Source organism: Patella vulgata, chromosome 4 (assembly GCF_932274485.2).
Source record: "Patella vulgata chromosome 4, xgPatVulg1.2, whole genome shotgun sequence".
Lineage (NCBI taxonomy): Eukaryota > Metazoa > Mollusca > Gastropoda > Patellidae > Patella > Patella vulgata.
Window position 1 is genome coordinate 33510748 of NC_065882.2, and position 27632 is coordinate 33538379.

A 27632-nucleotide genomic window follows, 5' to 3' on the forward strand; every position below is an offset into this window, starting at 1 on the left:
CGCTAATCCCATAGAGGCTAGAGCACTAGCATTAGAACTAATAGACACCAAATGGGCAGACTATCTCAAAATCTATACAGATGGATCGAAAAATAATACACAGGGATTAACAGGGTACGGCATTTTCATACCCAAAGCAAAGCTAAACATCAGGAAAACAATACCAGAACATTGTTCTGTGTACACAGCAGAACTGATGGCCATTAAAACTGCAATAGAATGGCTAGCCATGCAAACACACCAAAAAGCCGTTATCCTATCAGACTCCCTAAGTAGCATCAAATCCATCGAATCAGATTATTCCAAAAGCAGACATGGCATAATCCACCAAATTAGGGATATCACTCAAACAATCAAGAATAACGGAAGAGAGGTAGTCCTTGCATGGATCCTCTCCCACATCAATATTTTCGGCAACGAACAAGCTGACACGCTAACCAAGGAAGGGTTGTCACTGAATGATATAGAAAATTTAGAATACAGCAGTCAGGAATTCACAAGCATAGCTAAAGATAAAATTAAAAATGCATGGAAAACCCGTCTAAAACAAGAGAATACTCATCGCTATCAAATTGATAGCAATCTTGTAGAGAAGGTTTACATCAATCATCCCTCAATTAAAATATGCAAACTCATCACGAGGCTTAAAACGATAAACGTAATAAAAGACTTCACCTTTACACCAATTAAATGCCGATGTGGACAAATTGCGACCACGTCACACCTGCTAATCAACTGTAACCAATTAAACAAAGAACGTCAATCCGTAATTAAGAATCTAGCAGGGAGGGGAAAAACTCTCTGTCTCAAATCTCTCCTTTCTCTACAACCTGACGATAGATACTGGACATCACAACTTGTCTGGGATTTTATTGAGAATATAGGGATGACCAAATATATAAAATAATAAAATTAATCAATCAAACAATAGGGCGGAACGTAAAAATGTCCTCTAGAAGGAAGCGTAAACCGCCCTACACTAATAATAAATATAGGCATGACCAAATACATAAAATAATAAAATTAATCAATTAACAGTAGGGCGGAACGTAAAAATGTCCTCTCGAAGGAAGCGTAAACCGCCCTACACTACTTATAAAACTCTGATAAAATTAATAAATCAATTAATAAAATTAATCAATTAACAGTAGGGCGGAACGTAAAAATGTCCTCTAGAAGGAAGCGTAAACCGCCCTACACTACTAATAAAACTCCGATAAAATTAATAAATCAAATTATACAATGTAGGATGAAGCGAAAAAACGTCCCCTACACCACAAATAAAACTATTAATTAATAAATCAGGGTGATATCGCAGTAGGGCGGAACGTAAAAATGTCCTCTAGAAGGAAGCGTAAACCGCCCTACACTACTAATAAAACTCAGATAAAATTAAAAAATCAAATTATACAATGTAGGATGAAGCGAAAAAACGTCCCCTACACCACAAATAAAACTATTAATTAATAAATCAGGGTGATATCGCAAAAATGTCCCCATAAGAGGGAAACGCTACACACCCTGAAATATTCTTTACACTTTTATTTACTTGACTAAATAAGTATTGATTGTAGATCATATTAAGCCACCATATATGTATTATTGTATTTATTAACTCCTAATAAATTTTGATTGAATGTATATCATACTAACTTGCCATAAATGCATTTTTTTTTTTTTTTTTTTGATTAGAACAAAGACAAGACTAATTATAAACTAGATACGATTTGCGGTCCTTGCCCGTTTCAATGTAGGGAAACTGTACCTACAATTGTTAGCAATTCCCCTCCTTCGGTATTTCTTCAACATCCCCAAGGGGTGAGGATACAAAAATAAATGTTGACGAAAATAGTCCCCCAAAGACGTCTAGATAATGACGTTTCATTTGTGGCCGAAACGAGAACTGCACACACTAATCTGTAAATTCGCAAATACATTTGTTATTAATTGCGGAAGCGGGTAAATAACCCAGAAAGCAAGATTATAAGTAACAAGATATATGTCCATTGTTTTGTTATTTTCTAATAAATAAAATGTGAGTTTTATCTACGCCGGGAAAATTGTCAATTCATTGTAAATCGACTTTTCCCAACGGATGTTGGCAATACCGAAGAATGGACGATATTCAACAAATATGCAATTCATTCGAGAATTTTAGACACTATACTCAGATTCTAAATCTGAACATAGTTTCTAAAATTGGGAGACAGAAATTAAATATTTCACACAAAAACAAACGCCTCAAGTTTCTAGATGACACTGGGCAAACTAATTACAAGACATGAAAAGTAAACGGCATTGCATTACTACTCACTCGTAAGTTACTAGACAGCTCTCGGTAAAGTGGTAATTTGGAATAAAATCTAAACGCCTTAAATAATTAAACACTCTGTTCATTTATCTAAACAATACACACCACCAGTTGACAAGTGTGTACGTGTCGGTCCAATTAACATGTGACTGGCATAATCATAATCACCGAATTATCGTCTTGCGTTGTTATAGATTAGACAGTTGTGATTGGAATATTTTAAGGTGAATTTAAAATGCCGTAGATCCATTTAAGGTGCCATTGTTTAAATAGGCCCCGTGACAACTGAAGAAGACCTAAGCAATTCGGGCATTTACCGGTAATTTGGATAACCTCGTAATACTTGATATCCCAAACTATTCTCTATAAGTACAGAAATACAAATGGTGCCAGTCAATTGTCGATATATTCATTATTAGCTATATTATTATATAATAATAATAACCATTTTTATACACAAAGAACAACTTTTATCGTAACTCCATTTGAAATTTAGGGTCGCCTGTCCAACAATGTGGGTATTCTCCGGCTCCGGTTTCCTCCCACTGCTAAAGACCCCTACGCGCAAGCGAATTATGAAAATAAAATTGAACCATATGGTAGTCCCGAAATGACCTAGTTTGTGTCGAGTGGACGTTAAACCCCATTTCTCTCTGGGTAAGACGCTAGCCTTGAGGTCGGGTGTTCGATCCCTGCATTGGCCGAGAAAGTTCATCCAGATTTTCCGGCGTGGTTCTCCCTTGTCAATGATGCAGGACGGAGGGGCTGACAAGGAAAGCTGTCTAGTCGTTCGGATGGGACAAAAAACCGAGGTCCCGTGTACACATTGGCGTGCACGTAAAAGATCCCTTGGCAGTTGGAATTCGATATAAGAGTAGGCCGCTGTCCGGGCAAAATTTCCCTCATAGCACACTGTATGGCGTATGCCCGTTTTCATTAGCCCAGGTTAGGAGCAGAACAGTAGGACGTTAAACTCCATTTCATTTCATTTCCATTTCTCTCTCTCTCCTCCGGTTTCATCCCACTGCTAAAGACCCCTACGCGCAAACGAATTATGAAAATAAAATTGAACCATATGTTAGTCCCGAAATGACCTAGTTTGTGTCGAGTGGACGTTAAACCCACAGCGAATATGGAATTTTCCGATGACCATGCATAGATTGCCCTCATTTCTAAGCCAATCAACGCTGGGAATCTTATTGCCGTGTACGGTTCCATGCACTACGGGCGTAGTAACTGAGGTTAAATTGCATGGGATTCATGGACATGAATATCAAATACATTTGATCATATGCAGAGTTCCTGGTGCCGTTTGGTGAGTTATTAAACTGTCAATGCAATTGTAAAATAATTTCATTATAAAGAAGATTTCATATCAAGTCAATTAAATGTTGTTTAAACGCCAGTCAACAAATAATACGAGGCTACTTGATTACAAAAACACCGGCGAGCAATAAGTATTGAGTAAATAATATTATAAACAACTGATGAGTAAAACTTAACTATTTTATACAATTAATATGTGTGTGTACGATTCTACCATTAGTTTATTCGTGGGTACTACGCACATTATAAAGAAGATTTCATATCAAGTCAATTAAATGTTGTTTAAACGCCAGTCAACAAATAATACGAGGCTACTTGATTACAAAAACACCGGCGAGCAATAATTATTGAGTAAATAATAATTATAAACAACTGATGAGTAAAACTTAATTATTTTATACAATTAATATGTGTGTGTACGATTCTACCATTAGTTTATTCGTGGGTACTATGCACACGTTTCACCTTGAGTGATGTCTTTGATCTGGCCGGCGTAAAAAAGATAATTACCTAATCAGCATTCTTAATTCCACTAACAAATACTGCTAACACCGAGATGTAAATTAATTTATGACCCCCAAGTCTGTATAACTTTAGTCGGATTGATTAATTAATGACAGATATTTCTGTTATATATTATTATCAATACACAAAGATAGTTAGACGACCCTTCTCAATCTGTCTGTTATTCCATTTAGATGGTTACCAACAAAATTTATTTGTACTGTTAATTCTAAAGTATATTGAGATATTTTTTCGTATTTCATTTTTATGGTCTATTTCAGAGTAATGAAGTCAAATCCGCCGTATGATGATAACGGACCGTCATTTACAAATCGCTTTTCAATCATGTTTGACTTTTATGATACATTTTACATGACCACATCTTTTTACCCCTGTACTCTTTTACTCGGGGAAATTAGAACCACAATACTCTTTTGACGAAAATGTATCTCGAATCGATTGGACTGCACACGATGTAAGAGGGTATTAAAATTGCTGTCGTGAGAAACGAGAGTGACCGTACATTATGAAACAAATTCGAAATTGGATCTTAAATTAAAATTAATTATAAAACAAATTATTCCTTAGTCAATTGTTTTATTTCATTAGGGGGATTAAGGAATCAGTCAGGCGTTAATGAGTACACACGCCGGCTGTATATAGCTAATTAAGGAATAAACATTCCGAATATGCATTCGATCACTGTGACGTCACTGGCGTCTGAGGGGATTAAGAGTGTTTTCGATAATTGGCAAAGTCGATTTTACGGGAGGTTCATTTTTACGACTTTGAGTGAAGATAACTGAATTAATTTCAATCAGATTGGTGTGAACTTGCCGTAAAGTTGATATAGTAACCATTGGCTACACATATCCAAAAGTTCCCAAACCCATCTTATGTGCACTTTAAGGTCGTACAACAAAGAAGCCCAGTGGTTTTCAATGATTTCCGATAATTACTACCAGAGTTATGGTCCTTGATCACTTTGAAAATTCTTGTGGATGCTCTAGAGACCAAAGTTATCATCTGATTCACTCTGGATTGATAAACAGAGTTTAAGGTCTTGAGACGAACAAGTATATTAATTTTCAATGAATTTTGATAACTTGAACAGCTCAATTCATGATATTAAATGTTTCGTACATTATTAAGTTATTATTACAACTTCATTTGTTCTTGAAAACAACAAGAGACATGTGTGTAAACAAGTGATTGTTTTCCATATAAATTGTGTTGTGTTTTTTTAACTTCAATAACTTTTTGACTTCAAATCATTGTGTAGCTCTGTCTATGGGCATTTAAGAAATAACTATAAACAGATCCTGTGTCCACACATTTAATTCAATTAACAATTTTATTTTTTGTCCAGATCAAATAGATCATATCATTTTAATTAAGTTAATATTAATACATGTAGCCTACTTGATTGTTGAGAAAATGTTTAGTAAATAATCTTAAAGATACATTATGGGAGATAAGATAAAGGGATTGCAGTTCTCGCTATACTAGTTAAAAACTACATAGTGTAAAGGTAATTTGCTGAAAATTTCAGTCAAATTGATCCACTATGAGCCGAGAAAGAAGCGGGTGAAATTTTTGCATAGTCTCGGTCATCATTACTAAAATCATTAATATTAACAGCATAGTCTCGATTATCCACTTTTTTTTTATTTAATTATCAATGGCCATTAGCGGCATATAGGAATCTAATCCAGCCAACATCGAAGGCTAGCCTTGACATCGAGAGTTTATTATGGTCTGGATAAGTTAATTAATGTCTAATTGATAATTTAGATAACATTTCAGGCCTAAAGAAAGACTTGTAATAAGCAGATTTTGCTCTTGCATAATGCATGTTTAATTATAGTTTTACATAGTTTTAAAAATTGTCTAATAGAAGCAACAAAATCCATCATGTGGCGTAAACAATGCACGTCATCCAGGAGTTCCATTTACTCCAAAAACCGGGCGTGCCGTGAACACTAATCAATTTGCTAATGGAAAAACAATGGCGCACTGTCAGTGACGTAATATTGGCGTAGGTACTTTTTAATTTGTGTTAAGTGTGCATTATCAATAAAGAACAAAAACGAAACTTAAATCATTAGAAAGGTAATTTAATGGACTTTTTAGTCATATAGTTTAAAATATACTATTCAAAAAAAGTAGGGGATATTTGATTTTTAAGTGTTATTAAAGTCACCTAATGAAACTGACGAAGAAACAAATGACAAAATGAAATGAAGTTCACATTCATCGATTTATTCCAAATGATCGTTAGACTAAGTAAGGCACAGACTGACCATTATAAGGGTAAAATGATACCCGGGGTCAAACAGCAAAGTTACCACAGCATCACAACCAAGTCAGTAACGGGTAAATCCTCCTCTGTTTGCCAAACAAGCATTGATCCGACGTGGTATACTCCTAATGAGACGTCTAAGGTCATTTTGGTCCAGATTGTCCCATTCCTGTTGCAACGCAGCAGCAAGTTCTTGGACATTGGCAGGACGTTGTTGACGTTGTTGACGTTGACGTAACCTCTGTCCAAGCATGTCCCAGACATGCTCGATGGGGGAGAGGTCGGGACTCAGTGCTGGCCAAGGTAATGTGGTGATGTTCTGTTGTTGGAGGTAACCTGTAACGATCCTGGCCCTGTGACATCTTGCGTTGTCATCCTGGAAGATAAAACGGCGGCCATGACGTCGTGCGAACGGCACAACATGGACTGCCAAGATGTTGTCCCGGTAGTACTGGCCTGTAACACGCCCTGCAACAACATGTAAAGCCGTTCTTCCAGCAACAGTGATGCCTCCCCACACCATAACAGAACCACCCCCAAATCGATCATGTCTGATGACGTTAACGTCTTGGAAGCGCTCGTTTCGACGACGCCACACCCTCCTACGTCTGTCCAAAAAATCAACAGTGAACCTTGACTCATCTGAAAACATCACATTGCTCCAGCGTCGATTATCCCAGTGTTGACGATCCCTACACCAACGACGTCTTGCCTGAATGTGATGATCTCTCAAACAAGGGATCACGCGAGGACGTCGGACGCGAAGGTGACCCCTATGCAGTCGATTCCGAATCGTCTGGCCACTCACTCTCACACCAGTGTCTGTTTGAAGACGAGCGCTAATCTGATTTGCTGTGATGACACGATTTCTCAAGGCCAAGGTACGGATAAATCGATCCTGGGCTTGAGTTGTCGCCCTTGGTCGACCTGAGCGTGGTCTGTCCTGTACAGATTGTGTATCACGGTATCTGGACCATAGCCTGCTTATGACAGACTGAGAAACATTCATCGTCCGCGCCACAACCGCCTGTGTTGTGCCGATCTGTAGCATGCCAAGGGCACGTAACCTTTCATTTTGGGTAAGCCGACGCATATCAAAATTTGTTTTCTGGTCACTAAAACAATTAAACTGATGTTTCCACCCTGGAATTCAATGCCACAATGACTGTAACATTCAAAGTCAGAGTCGTGCAAATCTTGGGTTGGACCCCCATGATGATCCCAAGCATCACCTGCATTCCATGCGGTAGCTATTGGTGCGTTTGCGCGTCACATGTAACTGGAAATGTTTCTTCTGTTAGGTTCTATAGTGACTTTTTTCGTAGTCATTTGCATATTTTAGTATTATGCCCCCAAAATCAAATATCCCCTACTTTTTTTGAATAGTATATGTAGACTCGATCAAAAAGTGAGTTTTATATCGGTTAGTATTTGTTGGCTCTCTGTTCGACAGGATTGTAGGACACGAGTCAATACGCTGACTGGGTGTCACACAGCCCTGAGGAAAGATATTGTAATGCTACTTTTAGAATGGTTGGTATTTTTCTTTAGATTGAAATTGACTAAACATATGGTCAACTAGAACTGTGATGCAGTGATGATGGGTTTCATCGGTGCCATGTTACTCTTGAAATGATGTTACTACCCAAAACAATGAAAACGTTAAATTGGATTTCCACATTTGGATTGCTCACGTGGAATAATTAGCCAGTAAATCCAGCAATATCAGTTCCATTTATACAACAAAGTCTCAACACGATGACATCACTTCCGTTATCAGCAAATATTTAAATTGGATTACAGAAATAACCACTTCATTTGTCCTTTGCATGACAGAAAATTGATTAAAATTCAAACAGAATTAACCCTTATTAGATTGTGTAAAACCTTAAAAAGTGATACTGACAAAATTGGTTATGTAGTACAGATAATTATTTTATAGGAATTGTATCAAGATGTGGGTGTCCGAGTGAGTGGATTTATGGGAAATTTCAATGCATCAGGTGGTTTTAGTAATGTTGATGTTGCTGTGTGTACTATAGAAAAAGGTAACAGTCTGATAAATAGATTACTAATAGAAGACAGAATAAAAGAGCTTGGTGAGTGTGAATTTAGAAATAAACAATTGTGTGTTTTGATCATCTTGAAAACTTTACATACATATACCTATAATTATCGCCTACCCTCATGGCCATGCTCTAGCTATGCGAAACGTGTTCCCACCATGATCTCGCCGTTAGCAGTCAGCTATAGGGATACGTTCTCACCTAGCTACGAGAATGTAACTAAAAACATTGAGTAATACTGATGTGCTTGTTTTTAGCTACGATTGGGTGCCTTTAGTTTCACCTGGCAAACTTAATTTCTTTATTAATGCATGTACCATCTTAAAAATAAGTTAATTTTATACTATTAGTACTTATTACACATATGCAGCTCAATCTACTGAAACAACATTCATTTATCAGCAAATATTGACAATAAAAGTAAACCAAGCGTTGTTTTTTATACGCCCACATGGAAATGTGGTTGTATATTGCCGTCGCCCCCGCCAGTCCGGACGGACGTCCGTCCGTCCGTCCATCAGTCGTCCACAATTTCTTGTGAACACACTACAGACTACATTTATCATCTGATTGTTAAGAAATTGATATATGTTGTTTGCATTAGTGAGATAAAGAAGCCTATTTGATTTCAATAACTTCCATTATTTTCTTCTGGTGTTATTGCCCTTGTTTCACTTTGTTGCACCTTTTGAACGCTCCAACGACAAAAGTTATTAACCGATCTGTATGAAATTTATATGCATCATATAAATTAGTAAAACAAAGAAGCCTATTGAATTTCAGCAATTTCCGTTAATTACATCTAGAGTTATGGCCCTTGTCTCACTTTGTTGAATGTTGTGAACGCTCTTACGACAACAGTTATTATCCGATCTGTTTGAAATTGACATGCATCATTTAAATTAGTGAAATGAAGAAGCCTATTGAATTTCAGCAATTTCCGTTAATTATGCCGTGAGTTATCACCCTTGTTTCACTTTGTTGTACCTTGTGAATGCTCTAACGACAAAAGTTATTATCCGATCTGTATGAAATTTATATGCATTATTTAAATTAGTAAAACAAAGAAGCCTATTGAATTTCAGCAATTTCTGTTAATTACATCTAGAGTTGTGGCCCTTGTTTCACTTTGTTTAATCTTGTGAACGCTCTAATGACAACAGTTATCATCCGATCTGTTTGAAATTGATATGCATCATTTAAATTAGTGAAAAGAAGAAGCCTATTGAATTTCAGCAATTTTCGTCAATTCGCCGGTAGTTCCGGCCCTTGTTTCACTTTGTTGTACCTTGTGAATGCTCTAGCGGCAAAAGTTATTATCCGATCCGTATGAAATTTATATGCATCATTTAAATTAGTGAAACAAAGAACCCTTTTGAATTTCAGCAATTTCCATAAATTACATCTAGAGTTATGGCCCTTGTTTCACTTTGTGGAATTTTGTGAACGCTCTAATGTCAACAGTTATCATCCGATCTGCTTGAAATTGATATGCGTCATTTAAATTAGTGCAACGAAGAAGCCTATTGAATTTTAGCAATTTCCATTAATTACGACGCGAGTTATGGCCCTTGTTTCACTTTGTTGTACCTTGTGAATGCTCTAACGACAAAAGTTATTATCCGATCTGTATGAAATTTATATGTATTGTTTAAATTGTGTTATTTCCCGGGGTCAAAGGATTTTTAAGAGGGAGAATAATACCTATTATCGTAGAATAGTGAGTTGACAACCTATTGAGCAAAAGACATAGAAATAATTATGTTTTGACTTTCTTAGAAAATATGAAAGTTCTCATCCTAGCTTTCTGAAATTTATATGCATTATTTAAATTAGTGAAATGAAGAAGCCTATTGAATGTCATCAATTTCTGTCAATTACTTCTAGAGTTATGGCCCTTGTTTTACTTTGTTGAACCTTGTGAACATTCGAATGACAAAAGTTATCATCCGATCTGTATGAAATTTATATTTCATTAATTATTTTATCCTGATACCATAGACAACTACTTAATCAATATAAGCACAACATCCCATTTTGCTACCAAAAATAGCTGCAATCCCATTGTGATCATTTTACACAATTGTAAATGACAGAAATGGAATCTTTGCCCCGAAAAAATATATCCTGTTACCATAGCTGACTACTTAATCAATATCAGCACATCATTACATTTTCCCGCCAAAAATTGCGGCCACCTTTGAAATATGCAAAATAGGTGAACTTGTGATCATTTTACACAGTTCTAACTATCAGAAATAGAATCTGTGCCGTTGAAAACATATATATTGGCACCATAAAGACGACACCGTCCCATTCCCCCCCCCCCCCCCAAAATGGCCACCATCTTTGACATGTGCAAAATAGGTGAATATGTGATCATTTTACACAGTTGTAACCATTAGAAATGGAATCTGTGCCCCTGAAAACATATGTATTGATACTAAACACTATTACCTAATCAAAATCAGTATATCGTCTGATTTCCCCACCAAAAATGGTTGCCATTTTGGAAATATCTTTATGATGTGATGGAAAACTATCTGAAATGTAGTCACGACCCCTGCCAATATTAATACATTGCCAAATCACGGTTGAAATGTCGATAACATTATAAATAAGGTGAAAATAAAAAGGTAAGTTAGAATATTATCGCAAAATGGCTACCCTCTAATAATGGCCTCACATACCATGAAGAAATGTCAAATTTGAGTTCAAATTTTGTGAAAATCTGACCCAAATTGTCGGACAAAATGGACGCTCCTTGTACTTAAATAGTGTAAAAGTATGTAATACCAAGGTTGTGGACACTCTAGATGTCACAATTTTTATCTGAATTTGATTAAACTTAAAATATATCTTTATATCCCAAATATCTCAATCCATTTCGATATTCGCGCATTTCAGACCATATCTTCCCGGATTATGGCCCCTGATTGTGCGAAAAATCACCTCTTGTGACCTGTGACCTGTACAGTGCCCACAAACAAACTGTGGACAGACGGACAAACAGACATGAGGACAGACAGGGACGACGACAATATACATCCACATGAAAATGTGGGCGTATAAATAATATTTAAATTAAGAAATGTTCAGGCAATCTATTGAACTTGCAAATTTTTATTTGTTGAACATTCGATCCCAGTAGAAATATTAAATCATATTTTACTCATGTTATAAGTGTTTTCTGACCATCAGAATTCTGTAAAATCTTCTCCCAAAGTCCAGGAAATGGCATTTCAGGGACTCTAGATTCCAAAAAATTCCATGGGTGTGGGGTTGGGGCACCCCTGGACCCCCTAGAAAACTCACACTTGTGGTGCTCGGCTCCTGACTGAGTCACTCGTATTAGGGGCAAGTGCATAAGGCGGTCGCATTTTTGCTAAACACCCCCTCAAACTAAAGTGTTATGTACGCCCCTATGCACGTAAAAGATACCTTGGCAGTTGGAATTTGATATAAGAGTAGCACACTCTGAGTATAGATTCATTATATCAATACCTTGACTAAGTTCGATGATGAGAATTTTCTGCTTAGGCTACGTAGCGATAAGCAATTTGATTGGACAAGGTTTTGGAACATAGCAACTCTGCTTTTAATTGCGGTAGAATGTTTAAACTTGGTGTGTATGTCTTGACTGAGTTCAATGATTAACATTTCTCGCTAAAGCTAAGCAGACCTAAGCAGTTTCATTGGTCGATGCTTTGGGACAAGATAGCTTTGATTCTAACTGATGGAGAGTGATGAGTGATGAAACTTAGTGTATAGAGATTCATTGGGTCAATACTGTAGAAATAGATCAAGAAATTATCAAATCAGGATATATATAGCAAAAGCAATGTCTGAATTTGTTTTGGTTAACACTATTGTTGTCTGGAGACTATATCTTGTCATTTTATCTAGCGTTACATTAGTTACATTATGTCATCAATACTGACTTCAACACTACTTTAAAAATGCTTTTGACCTCACTCACTATAACTGCATATTTTGTATTGAAAACTCCTTCAGGTGCTGTTGTGGTTGATGAATTGCATATGGTCAGTGATACAAGTAGAGGATATCTCTTGGAATTGCTGCTAACAAAGATTTGTTATGTAGCCAGAAAGTGTGAGCCAGTCAAAGAAATGTAAGCAATTAATATGTCAGACTTGTAACATGGACGCTAAATCTTCCTTTGTTCTTTTCGTTGAATAAGCAGATTGTTTTCCCTCTAGTAGATTTGATGGAGCTTAACCGTGCAATAACTAGACATGTTCAATGTTATTGCACTCTTTTGCTGGTTTACACATTAGTTTTAGTAGAAATTATATAGAGAAGTGGGGTAGGTTTTGTGTGCAATAACAACAAGCGTGTTCAGCAGGTGTTAATGGTACAAGTCATTTATAGCATGCTTCATTCGTTAACAGGTTTAACATCTCGACTTGCGGTCTCGATGTTTAAACCTGTTAACTCATATAAGCCGTGCTATAAATATAACTTGTCTTACAGTTGCTCAGTAAAAATATCTGCTTCTAGTTCTGGTTTGACAATAAGCAGTTATCACCTATCTTTTTGTCCCCCGCCTTTCGAAGAAAGCAGGGGACTATTAAAATGGGTTCGTCCGTCTGTCTGTCCGTCTGTCTGTCCGTCACACTTTTTGGGACACAATAACTCTCTTCCTAATTGAGCTAGAATGTTCAAACTTGGTGTATGTGTTTATTAGGTCAATGCCTTGATGGAGTTCGAAGATGAGCATTTTCCGCTTAGGGTAAGTAGAGATAAGCAATTTGATTGGTTGATGCTTTGGGACACGATAACTCTCTTCCTAATTGGGCTAGAATGTTCAAACTTGGTGTATGTGTTGATTAGGTCAATGCCTTGATGGAGTTCGAAGATGAGCATTTTCCGCTTAGGGTAAGCAGAGATAAGCAATTTGATTGGTTGATGCTTTGGGACACGATAACTTTTAATTGAGCTAGAATGTTCAAACTTGGTGTATGTGTTTATTAGGTCAATGCCTTGATGGAGTTCGAAGATGAGCATTTTCCGCTTAGGGTAAGCAGAGATAAGCAATTTGATTGGTTGATGCTTTGGGACACGATAACTCTCTTCCTAATTGAGCTAGAATGTTCTATCTTGGTGTATGTGTTTATTAGGTCAATACCTTGATGGAGTTCGAAGATGAGCATTTTCCGCTTAGGGTAAGCAGAGATAAGCAATTTGATTGGTTGATACTTTGGGGCACGATAACTCTCTTCCTAATTGAGCTAGAATGTTCAAACTTGGTGTATGTGTTGATTAGGTCAATGCCTTGATGGAGTTCGAAGATGAGCATTTTCCGCTTAGGGTAAGCAGAGATAAGCAATTTGATTGGTTGATGCTTTTGGACACGATAACTTTAGTTCTAATTAAGTGAGATTGATGAAACTTGGTGTATAGTTTCATTACAGTAATACCTTGACTAAGTTTGATAATGAGCATTTTCTGCTCAGGGTAAGCAGAGCGATACGCAATTTGATTGGTCGAGACTTTGGAAAACAATAACTCTCCTACTTTGATTGTCCCCCGCCTTTCGAAGAAAGCAGGGAACTATTAAAATGGGTTCGTCCGTCTGTCTGTTTGTCTGTCTGTCCGTTCCGCTTATGGTAAGCAGAGATAAACAATTTGATTGGTTGATCTTCGAATTGAGTAAATGTTCATGCTTATTGTCCCCGCCTTTCGAAGAAAGCAGGGAACTATTAAAATGGGTTCGTCCGTCTGTCTGTTTGTCTGTCCGTTCCGCTTAGGGTAAGCAGAGATAAACAATTTGATTGGTTGATGCTTTGGGACACTATAACTTTAGTTCTAATTAAGTAGATAAACAATTTGATTGGTTGATGCTTTGGGACACTATAACTTTAGTTCTAATTAAGTGAGAGTGATGAAACTTGGTGTATAGTTTCATTAAAGTAATACCTTGACTAAGATCGATCAATTGAGCAATTCCAATACAATCCAATACAATGAATATAGGCAAGGTAAATAAACAAATAAATGGAAAAAACAAATTGAAAAAGAAACTATTATAAATTAATTAAATATGTAGTATGCAATAATGAATTGACATTTAATGACAGAAAGAAAACAGTGAACTTTGCACAACTTGCAGCAAGATGGAAAATAGACCCGTTGATACAACCAAACTCTAGATCTGTAGGCATAGAGCATGTTTTCCCCTTAATATGCTATAATTATTCCATCAAAAACATTGTATGCTTAGACTATAAGTAAAGATATACTGTTTGATTGTTCAATACTTTGTAAAAGATAATTTGTGATAAATTTATATGTGTCCTCTAATTATTTTCCTATTTCGGCTTGTTATTATTTTTTATGCGCCCACATTTTCATGTGGGCGTATATTGTCGTCGCCACAGTCCGTCCATTCGTCTGTCCACAATTTGTTTGTGTGCACTCTACAGGTCAAATTTTTATACGCCCACATTTTTATGTGGAGGTATATTGTTATAATCCTTATAAGACATATAGAAATAGATTTCACTAAAAATAAAACACACTAGTATATCCATATAAGTGTGTTTTATTTTTAGGTATATTGTTGTCGCCCCTGTCCATCCGTCCGTCCACAATTTGTTTGTGGACACTCTACAGGTCACAATTGTTATCCGATTTTGACGAAACTTGAAATATAGGTTTATCTCCAAAAGATCTTGGTTGCTTTCGATATTGACATGTATCGGATTGAAACTTCATGGATAATGGCCCCTGTTTGTACGAAAGATCACGTTTTTAGCTTGTGGACCCTATAGAGGTCACAATTGTTATCCGATTTTGTTGAAACTTGAAATGTAAGTTTATAACCAAAAGATCTCGATTCCTGTCGATATTCGCGCATATCGGACCGTAACTTCCTGAATTATGGCCCCTGATAGTACGAAAAATCGCGTTTTTAGCTTGTGGACCATATAGAGGTCATAATTTTTATCCGATTTAAAAAAAAGTATTATTATATCACCGTTACACCCTAAGGACGGCCCAAAACTGACAGACAAAATGGCCGCCCTTCGTTCTCAAATAACGTAAAAATATGGTATATCAAGGTTGTGGACCCCATAGAGGTCACAATTTTTATCTGATTTTTTTGAAACTTGAAATGTAAGATTAAAACCCAAAGATCTCGGTTCCTTTCGATATTTGCGCATATCGGACCGTAACTTCCTGAATTATGGCCCCTGATTGTACGAAAAATCAAGTTTTTAGCTTGTGAACCCTATAGAGGTCATAATTTTTATCCGATTTAAAAGAACGTATTATTATATCACCGTTACACCCTATGGACAGCTGAGTTTGAATTTTGTGAAAATCGGCCCAAAACTGACAGACAAAATGGCCACCCTTCGTTCTCAAATAGCGTAAAAATATGGTATGTCAAGGTTGTGGACCCTATCACTGATAACTACTAAGAGGTTGATCTGTACGCAGCCCTTATATAAATCTCCGTTTGGCTTGTTTTTTGTACGTCTATCGAAAGAAAATTAATTTTCCGACTGGTACTCGGTATTGCCACGTTAAAGTTGTAAATAAGGTGCGTTAATTAACAAGGGTGAAAAACTGTCTTGAGAGGTGAGTTAAAGGGGAAGACCAACGATTTTCAACAAGGTTTCCAAAAATCTTAAATATATATTGATAAATAATCCCATCGGTAGCACAAGCAAAAACGATTTTGTAAGCGAGAAATTAATTTTTATTAAAACCGGAAGTGACATAGTTGGTTCAACACGCTCAGTGTTCTCTATATTAAGCATACAGATTTGGCAAGTTTACAGCTGTATTGTGTTCACGCGTCGTCCTTTGGTCAAAAATCTGATGAAATGGGATGTTTATTTGGATATTATAAACACGAATTTATGTTTTTTTAATGTTTAGTACACTAAGCCGCAGCATAAATTCACTCATACTGAACAGTACGCTGTGCCTCAATTCACGCTGCACATGGATAATTGTTTACATCACGTCGTTTGATTGACAACTTGCCAGTGACATGTATTTCGTCTGCTTCGATGTTTTTGTGCTTGCTGACAGCTTTTTTCAACATAAACAGATCAAAATTATGGGTATGTAAGACATATACTATAGTGCATTTTGGCACATAATGTCGGCGTGAACGGCTTTTCCCTTTTTCTTCCATTTCCTCTTGAGAATGGCTGGGGTCGAATGTTTATACGGCATTACTGTAGACCCATAGAAGAGATATTTTATATTCCAATACTTTGGTGTTTGACGTTGACAAACCTTGGAAATTTATATATTTATTTGAATATATATGTGCCACAAGTTCGTTGAAATAAATAAAAACAATGTCAGCAGACTCAGCATGCACAAAAACATTCAAGCAGACGAAACATCCAGGCCACGAAATTTCACGTGAACGATACCAATCGGTTACGTGCGGTCGCGCTACCTCAAAAACATGCGACCGATTTCCTGGTTACGCAAATTGAAATATCGGTTACGTTAACAAATTTCATTAACAGATTTATTCACATTTGATCAATTTTTATACAGGATGACTTGTGACACAGGTCTAAATTATTTGTATTATAGCACAAACTCCATTCATTCATTCTTGGCATTTCATTCCTCCATCTTACCGGTACATTGACAGATCACGTATTTTGACACCACGTAGGCTATTGACCAGTTGCAAGCAGGTGGATTTAAAAATGCCCCTCACCCCTAATTCTTTAAATGATTAGTTATGCCATAAATATTTGAAAGCGTACCTTTGGATTTTCAAACACAAAATGAGAAATGAGTTTGACTATTTAACATGTCAGCTATATTTCCAAAGAATTTACTACACGTGTTCCTTTCAGTTTTCACTACAGCCATGCTGTAGTACCAATGACCCGTATGTTTGTCGTCAACATTGACCCCCTCCCCTGCATCGCTCCAGCGATAATCTAAACGATTTTACTGCCCTGTCTATTTTAATATTATTTCATGACATCAAACTATTCTGTTTCCTTTTGAGACTTTGTGTATAGAGTGCCGAGGTTTATAAATACTGTTTGTCAATCAGTCACTACCTATGAGTGAGGCTATCTCATGCTACAGTACGTGCTTGGATGAATGATTGCAAGTGACAAGTGTAATATGAAGTACGCATGTAGTCTTCAGTGACCGAAAACAATGCGGTAGCTACCATTCCTGAAGGTCAGATATGATACAAAAACGAAAATCCATTAGTAATTTTTAGAACTGATTCCCCTCATTATTAAAATGTATAGGTATTTAGTGAAGTGGAACATTTTTTTTTCTAACGTTTTATTTTTTAAATGGGGACACCGTGGGATTTAAGTAATAAACACTTAACCTCAAAATATATAATATTAAATATAAAAGAATATAAATTAGTCAAGTTATTTCTTTAAAAAATACATTCACTGCAAGTGGAAATGAATAATAGCACCATTTAAATCTGGATAAAACATGAAAACAGCGCAACCATTTTATGTAACCAATTGGTTACGCAATGGTCATCTGACGTAACCAAAGAAAATGGTTACGCAGAGCATAAACCTGCAACCATTTTTCTGGTTACGCCAAAATTTGAAATTTCTTGGCCTGACTATTAAAATGGGTTTGTCTGTCCGTCCGTCTGTCTGTCCTTCACACTTTTTGGGACACAATATCTCTCCTTCTAATTGAGCTAGAATGTTCAAACTTGGTGTAGGTGTTTGTTAGGTCAAGGAGCGATAAACAATTTGATTGTTCAAGATTTTGGAACATAGCAACTCTGCTTTTAAAGGTGAATGTCTTGACTGAGTTCAATGATTAACATTTCCTGCTAAAGCTGAGCAGAGCTAAGCAATTTCTTTGACTTTGATTCTATCCAAAAAAGTAGCTTGCTTAATACATGCCGTAGTTTAAATAACCATTGTCAGTCCCCAAATAGTATGGTCTATAAAAACTATAGTTTCAATAATGAAAAAATAACATATTTGGGCAGATTTGTGTGGGTTAGGGTAAATTGTGCTGTTGCTGGTAATCAGTTAACGAAACGAAATGAAGTGAAATGTGTTTAAGAATGAGTTCACAAGAGAATCATGCAAAATTTTAAAAAAACGGCACAAGCGGTGTCGGGCGATTTTAACCAAACTTTGCAGATTTGGTCATTGGAAACGAAATGAAATGAAATGTTCTGCTCCGAACTGGAATAATGAAGACGGGCATATGCCATACAGTGTGTTATGAGGGAAATTTTGCCCGGACAGTGGCACTACGGCCTACTCTTATATCGAATTCCAACTATCAAGGGATCTTTTATGTGTACGGCAATGTGTACACGGGACCTCAGTTGTCCTGCATCACTGACAAGAGGGAACAACGCTTGAAAACCTGGATGAACTTTCTCGGCCAATGCAGGGATCGAACACCCGACCTCCAGGCTAGCGAGCTAGCGTCTTACCCACTTAGCCACGCGATCCCCTAATCAGTTAACATGCATACAAATTGAACTAAAGAGGCGAGAAGTCAAGGGAGCGAGAACACCAGGATATCCAAAGGCTAGAAAGCGACAAGCTGCGGGCAAGAAAGCCAGAAGTCAGTGAGAAAGCCAGAAGTCGTGGTAAATAAAATCGTGTTCTCGAGACGAGTAGCTCGCATTCTCGTCCTGTTCCCTCGCTATCTTTCACTCCCACTCCCTCGTCGGGATTGTGAAATGGCAGCAATAGTTAGACGATTTTCTTTTCAATACAGCAAAGAAGAATCTGAAATGTTAAAACAACAAACAAAACACTCTAAACTAACAAATAATTCCAGCAGAAAACTTCTTTGGAGGAAAAAAAATCAAACAAATGCCGCACTGCTTCACCACTTGTCCCATCCATAAAACACTTCCTGTTTGTCAAAAATGACCCAATTTATATTTAATAAATACTTAAATAGTTCCATGGAAACCAACAATATCTACGTTGGCAGAATGTTTGCACCATGCCAATGTAATTATCATCCAGGGTTTTGGACCTGCTTATGGTCCAACCTTCGACGACGGGTTATATGTTCAGTCTAGTTGGGGGTGTGAGATGGAACATACAATAATTCAATAACACATTTCTTCTTGGTATAATCTTATATTCTGTAACAATACTTAACAATAATAATATATATACAATACTGACCCACAGGCTAGGTAACTTAATAAGGAACAGCATCTAAGAAATAACTTATCAGAGACCTGCCCTTCAGAACTTTTATACCTTAGCTTTGTTTCTTAGTTACCCCAACTTTATAATCCTTAATACCTTACTGGATTAACTTTACAATAGATATTAATTTATGAAACAATGTCTCTCTAATATAATTACAGAGTTTATTTTAATTAGGATTCTGGCTAATCTATAATGGCTGTACAGAGTTTATTTTATTTAGGATTCTGGCTAATCTATAATGGCTGGGGTCTCAAATTAACTATGCTCTTATTCTACCTGGTCATATAATACTTAAAAAAGAGGAAAAAGATAATAAAACAACAAGACCTGCATTAAAGTAGTACCAACGTGTTGGGGGGAAAATCAAAAGGCCTTGGTAATTTCTGGAAGCGGTTGAACAAATTTTAATATGTCATTTTGAAGGCATCAGTGTGTTCCTTATTCCTACCAATTTTCAACTACTAACGGAGATACACCATCTCGAAAAAAATGCTTAAAAAAACTTTCGCAAATCTTTGATGCTAAAAATAATCAAGCAAACTTCAGTGAGAGCCCTTTTCGAATGCGTCCAAAGAATCCAAAAAATCCCAAAAGGAAAACCTGACGAAGATCCGTTGAAAAATAACCAAGATATGAGCAATCTAAGATTATGTTTTGTCCCATCCGTATTTAATAAATAGCAGGCATGATTTTTTCTGTTTTTTAACGGATTTCTGCTATTACAGTCGTCCATGGGTCGTTCCTGTGATTCGTCTGTTGAGAGGGAGGAAAGACGTTATATGTTGATTAAAAACTGGGTGTACAAACTGGGTGATTTAATGGTATATATGGACCAAAAACATATTCAAACTAATTAATTTGTCATAATTATGCTTCAAATCCTTCTCAAACATTGTAATTGCGAAGGAATGCCCTGCTATTAAAATTCGATCAAACCAGGTCATGTTTACTTCACGTCTTGGGAGTCAGAGGAGAATTCATTGCATACATAAGACGATGTTGTCTTTAATCTCTTACTATTTATTACAAATATCGAATCTTAATTAAATTCTCAGATTATCCACTACCCGCGTCTTTTTTCCTCATTTTTATCTCAGAAAGTATTGTACGTCTAACTCTTCATAAAGTTTATCAAGTTGTACATCAAGCGCTCAATGTTAGCTTGTGACACTTGACATCACGCATGCAGAAGTTCCTAATCGTCGGGTTGAGACTAGGGGAACCCTTACATTTTTGTCCTGTATACCCTCCATGAGTGTTTTTTAGGGAATCCAGTATTTTTCTAGTAAGATTGGATATCTCTACTTTCCATATATACCAAAATTGCCATACTTTTATTGGAAATAACCACCTGATAAATACTTTTCTGGGAACCCATCTTTAACTACTAGATTTCACTTAAATACATAACTTCCTGTAAGTTATGGGTAAGTGGTATTCAAAGGCCAATTTAAGTGACAAAAATCCATATAACTTTGATTATAATGACTTCTTTTAACCAGAGTACACAATGTAGTAGCAGATTGAGATTGAAACAAAGACAATGTCGCTGGGCGTAGTTGCCCTCAAACTTTTATTTTATCATCTACATTGATATGGGGGCTGATTGGTATCATTTTGTGATGTCGCCCTTCATGATTCCTCTTTGACAGGGGTGCAGGGCCTGGCAAAGGATAACTTGGATTTCAATAGAAGAATAGGCCGTAGCGCCGCTATCCGGACAAAGTTTCCCCTCATAGCATATGTCCAACTTCATTAGCCCAGTTGGAGCAGAACAGTATGTACCTTAAACCCCATTTCATTGTATTTTCTTACACCAATTGGACTATTGATGTTGTAGTGCCATAATAATGTATAAGGTTACTACCACCAAGATGGTAATGGATTCTTATACGCCCACATTTTCATGTGGACAAATATTGTCGTCGCCCCTGTCCAATGAAGGTCGAGTTTAAATTTCGAAAAAATCTGACAAAAACTGCCGCTCCTTGTACGGAAATAGTCTAAAAGTATGTAATACCAAGGTTGTGGACCTTATAGAAGTCACAATTTTTATCCGATTTTGATGAAACTTGAAAAGTATGTTTATAACCCAAAGAACTTAGTTTCTGTTGATATTCGTGCATATCAGACCGTAACTTCCTGGATTCTGGCCCCCGATTGTTTCGAAAAAATCATGTTCATTAGCTTGTGGAGGTCACAATTTTTATAAAATTTAAAAAAAACGTTTAAATATATCACTTTTCCATAATGAAGGTTGAGTTTGATATGATATTGAATGACTGTTCAAGATTAAATACACAAGATTAAATTATACCTGGGTTACAGTGCACTATAATTGGCATCGCTCAGTCCTGGGACAAGTGCAAAATGTTTCTGCAAAATAAAGGACAACTAACGGCTTAAAAAACCTGCTAATGAATCTACTGAAAGATTCAACAAGCGGTTGCCATGCATGACAATAAAAAATTGATTTTGGCGATAATTTTTAGGGTTACATGCGATTCTCTCAGAGAACTGGCAGAAATAAACCTTAAACTTCTGATCGTGTACAGATTGTTGTTGAATGTTAACCAAAACCATGTAGCGGAGTACTAGTACTGTTAATTAATCAACAGGTGGATAATTAATGATTAGTTGATTAATAATTAGAAATGCATACGGCATACAAAGTATATAAGCGTGCATAATTGGATATGGGTCGGAAAAATGGGAACAACCAATGTGTCATTACACCGCTACCAAAATGCACGAAAGTGAATATAAGCATTTTTTATACGCCCACATTTTCATGTGGACGTATATTGTCGTCGCCCCTGTCTGTCCGTCCGTTTGTCCACAATTGTTTGTGAACACTCTAGATGTCACAATCTTGGTTCCTTTCGATATTGGCATGTATCGGACTGTAACTTCATGGATTATGGCCCTTGATTGTGCGAAAGGTCACGTTTTTAGCTTGTGAACACTGTAGAGGTCAAATTTCTTATCCAATTTGGTTTAAACTTGAAATATATGTTTATAACCCACAGATCTCAGTTCCTTTCAATATTCGCGCATATCGGATTATGGCCCTTGATTGTACGAAACATCGCGTTTTTAGCTTGAGGTCCCTCTAGGGGTCACAATTTTTATCTGATTTAAAAAAAATGTGTGAATATATCACCATTACACGAAATGAAATGAAATGGGGTTTAAAGTCCTACTGTTCTGCTCCGAACTGGGCTAATTAGGGCTGTGTCGATATATCGATACACTGATATGTATTGATACTTTTCAGCAATATTTATATCGATACATAATATAGCCGTATCGCCATATCGTTGAAAATATTCTTCAGTTAAGAAAGACCACAAAACCCACGTGGTGAAGGACGGCGATCTCGGCATGGTTTGCCAATCGAGCGTCTTCCACGCTCCGTATGAATTCCAGGTACCGGTAGATATTAAAATAATAAATGGATCATACATTGATGGATTCACTGACCAGTTGTTAGGTATATTTAAATCTTCATTGAATATAATCCCCTGATAGAACACCGAATACACCGAAAAACAGTCATTTAATAAAATATTTTCCTGATAGAATTCCAATGACATGTGACATATCGCTTGGAATTAGGTCAATGAACCAGTTCTAAATAGAGTTACCCTTATGATTTTTCTTATATTTTATACACATTCTGACAAAGGCTTAATTTTAAAAATATTGTTTTTATTGAAGGCTATATCATAATCGTACTGAATTTTTATTTTAAAGCAATTTCAAGAATGGTTGTCATGTGACAATTGTGCGGTGTGTCTATCAATTGTGCCGTGTGTCTATCAATTGAACAATAAATAAAAACTTTTGCCAATTTACGTGACTAGTTACCTGATAGGCAAAGACTAAAAATTGTGTTATGAAGAAATGCCATGGTGCCATATCAACTTATTTTGGCTACAGGATTTTCTGATACTGGCAATAGTTGAAAAATGCTAATATTTAAGATCATCAACTTATGAAACGTGAACATTTCATCGAATAAACAAAGACAGTAATTAATTTATTCTGGAATATTACGAACGTGAACTTCAAGATAGTACGTAAATTAAATATGGAAAATATTCAAAATGTGTATCTGTCGTTATTTTTGTGGTAATCACATACATTAAAATATGACATTCTCCACAACAATTTGCCAAAAATTATTTTTGTTGAAGTCTAGTTATATTAGAGGGAATGGAGCTTACAATTAACCCATATCCTATGGGACCTCAATTGTCCTGATTCTGGCCGGTTTGTTTCAAAATGGATTAAGAACACTGATGCTTACCCATCTCAAACATCTTGAACCAGAACGTAGTTTGAGATTATTTTGGACATAATTCGTGATGTCAACATATCGCGATACGTATCGAGTATCGGTTTGCCGTATCGTCAATTCATATCGTATTGAAAATGAACTGTATCGACACAGCCCTAGTTTCAGGTAGGGTTGGGCGATATACCGGTTTATCGGTAACTGTCACCCTACGAAATATGATGTTGAGTGACATCGTTTGCTAAATATCAAAATAATAGCACTTTCACAGCAAAGTCAACGCACATTGTTCCAATTGTTGCTATTGTTATTCCAATACAAATACTTGTCGGAGTTTCTAAATATAAATAGTTTGTATAATTTTTATTTTTTTTTAAATATAACCAACATTCAGTAAATTCAGTCTGTCTGTCCGTCACACTTTTTGGGACACAATAACTCTCCTTCTAATTGAGCTAGAATGTTCAAACTTGGTGTAGGTGTTTATTAGGTCAATGCCTTGATGGAGTTCGAAAATAAGCATTTTCGGCTTAGGGTAAGCAGAGATAAGCAATTTGATTAGTTGATGCTTTGGGACACGATAACTTTAGTTCTAATTAAGTGAGAGTGATGAAATTTGGTGTTTAGTTTTATTACATCAGTAAGTTGACTAAGTTCGATAATGAGCATTTTCTGCTCTGGGTAAGCATAGCATTAAGCAAATTGATTGGTCCAGACATAGGAACACAATAGCTCTCATTCTAATTTAGCTAGAATGTTCACACTTGGCGTAGATGTTTATTAGGTAAATGATATGATGGAGTTCGAAGATGAGCATTTTCTGCTTAGGGTAAGCAGAGATAAGCAATTCGATTGGTTGATGCTTTGGGACGCAATAACTTTAGTTCAAATTAAGTGAGAGTGAGGGATCTTGGTGTATAGTTTTATCCCATCAATATCTTGACTAAGTTCGATAATGAGCATTTTCTGTTCAGGGTAAGCAGAGCATTAAGCAATTAGATTGGTCGAGACTGTGGAACACAATAATTCTCCTTCTAATTGAGGTAGAATGTTTAAACTTGGTGTACGCGTTCATTAGGTGAATGCCTTGATGGAGTTAGGTGATAAACATTGTCTGCTTATGGTAAGCAGAGATAATCAGTCCGATTGGTTGATGCTTTGGTTATAATTAAGTGAGAGTGATTAAACTCCAAGTATGGATTCATGATATCATTACCTTGACTAAAAATTTTCTGCTTAGGCTAAGGAGCGATAAGCAATTTGATTGGTCATAACAACCCTGCTTTTAATTGCGGTAGAATGTTTAAACTTGATGTAGATGTTAATTAGGTGAATGTCTTGACTGAGTTCAATGATTAACATTTCAAGCTAAAGCTAGGCAGATTTAAGCAATTTCATTGGTCGATGCTTTGGGACAAAATAACTTTGATTCTATCGGATAGAGAGCGATGTAACTTAGTGTATACCGGTAATTGATAATCAGTTTGATTGCTTGATGCTTTTCAAAAATATAAATGTGTGATTAATTAATATGTGTCATCTATTTATTTGGGGATTTTGGCGGGGGATATCAGCCTCACTGGTGGCTTGTTTTATTCTATTATTAGTAACACCGTGTGATCGCCAGTCACGTGCGAATAGAAACCACGCATTGTCTTTATCGAAGATATTGGAATAAAAAAAAGTTCAAATGAATCAAGAACAAAACTTAGAATAAAACTCAAGTTAGTCCTACATTTAGCAACTAATTATTTTACATTAATTGATTTTTTTTTTTAAAATACATTGGCACAGTATTAGACTAGGATAATAACACTACCGTAACTCGATGAAAGATTATTGCCCGAAATGAATGGAAAAACATTCGTCTTACACTACACCGCTTCGACTTATGTATGGACGGAGGTTGGAAAAACAGTAAAATATGACGATTCGACTTATACCCTTCATTGACTTATACCCCATGAAATACTGTATTTACGTCAGTCGCAACTGTCACTGTCTTATAATTATAAATATCAAACCCTTCCAGTTATGTTTACGTATTAAATCATCATTAGTATTTTACTTTGACTAATATACAACATTCTATTGATAGAATTAAATTCATCCGTAAAAAATAGCATTATTAAGTACCAGCTGGTCTAAGATTGATCTCCATCACCAACGTTAGCAACAAAAATATGGCATCAAGCGACGATTCAAAATTTGACTTCTTAAAACACGTGTATAAATTATCATTGATCATGATAATATCGTTTATCGTGATATTTGATAAATTATTATCATGATATTTTTTTTTCATTATCGCCCTACCCTAGTTTCAAGTTTTATCAAAATCGAATCAGAATTGTGAGCTGGAGGTGCACAAACCTTGATATTACATACTTTAACACTATTTGCGTACATAGAACGACCATTTTGTCCGGCAGTTTCGGTCTTGATTTTCACGAAATTCGAATTCAATCATCGTCATGGTGTAATGGTGATATATGAGAATGGTTTTTTAAATCAGATAAAAATTGTGACCTCTAGGGGGACCACAGGCTAAAGATACGATTTTTGATACAACCGGGGGCCATAATCCAGGAAGTTGCAGTCCGATATGCATGTATATTGAAAGGAACCGAGATCTTTGGGTTATAAACATATATTTCAAGTTCATCTAAATCTGATAAAAATTCTGACCTCTAGAAGTAGAGGGTCCACAAGATGAAAACATGATTTTTCATACAATCAGGAGCTATAATCCATGAAGTTACGGTCCGATACATGCCAATATCGAAAGTAACCGAGATCTTTGGGATATAAACCTGTATTTCAAGTTTTGTCAAAATCGGATAAAAATTGTGACCTGTAGACTGGCCACAAACAAAATGGGGATGGCTGGACGGGCAACGACAATATACGTCCACATGAAAATGTGGGCGTATAAAAACGCGAGAAAAGAAAAAGAATTTTTGCGAAAATCAATCGAAAATAAAAAGAAAGAAGGCAAAACGTATGGAGCTGGCATGTGCTAAAAAGAAACATACAAATTAATTATAGACATGAGAAATAAGTCAAATTCCTTCAAATACTGTATATAGAGAAAAAAAAAATACTTATAGAAAATATATGTAATGAAAGAATTTTTTATTAAAATAAGATATATATTAATTGATTATATTGGCGTTCGTTGTTCTACTGAAATACTTAGACTGTGGTTGTCGATTTCTCAAAACAGTTTTTTTCTACTGTTTATAATTTTAGTCATGCACTATGGTTACTTAAACAATAAGAGAATTTTAATGAAATCTGCAAAATGGTTGCCATAGAAACCATGGCACTTACTGGAAAACATTTGACATTGACACTAAAATATTGATAACTTTCTTTCTAATTGTAATTTTGTAATGAAACGTTTCTACAAAGGAACATGTCAGTACCCTCTGCAAAATTTGAAAACGTTCTTTAAGATCCAAGATCGCCACTGTAATCCATAGAAACGGGTACCTCCAGGAAAATTTTTCGACCATTTTTGCATTACTCACATTGTTCTTAGATGTGTAAGTATGATAAGTTACCCCAATTGTTTTAAAAAGAAAAATGAAATTTTCTACTGTCCACCCCCTTAAGAATGGTA

At 36.1% G+C, this 27632-nt stretch overlaps 1 protein-coding gene across 1 annotated transcript in view; it reads left to right on the forward strand.

Moving 5' to 3' along the window:
• Positions 1-27632, forward strand: part of LOC126817153 (DNA polymerase theta) — a 132062-nt gene that overhangs the window by 102775 nt on the left and 1655 nt on the right. The window contains exons 5-6 of the mRNA XM_050543998.2: positions 8386-8542; positions 12524-12641. Of these exons, the coding sequence (XP_050399955.1) occupies positions 8386-8542; positions 12524-12641 (275 nt within the window). The remainder of the gene's footprint in view (positions 1-8385; positions 8543-12523; positions 12642-27632) is intronic.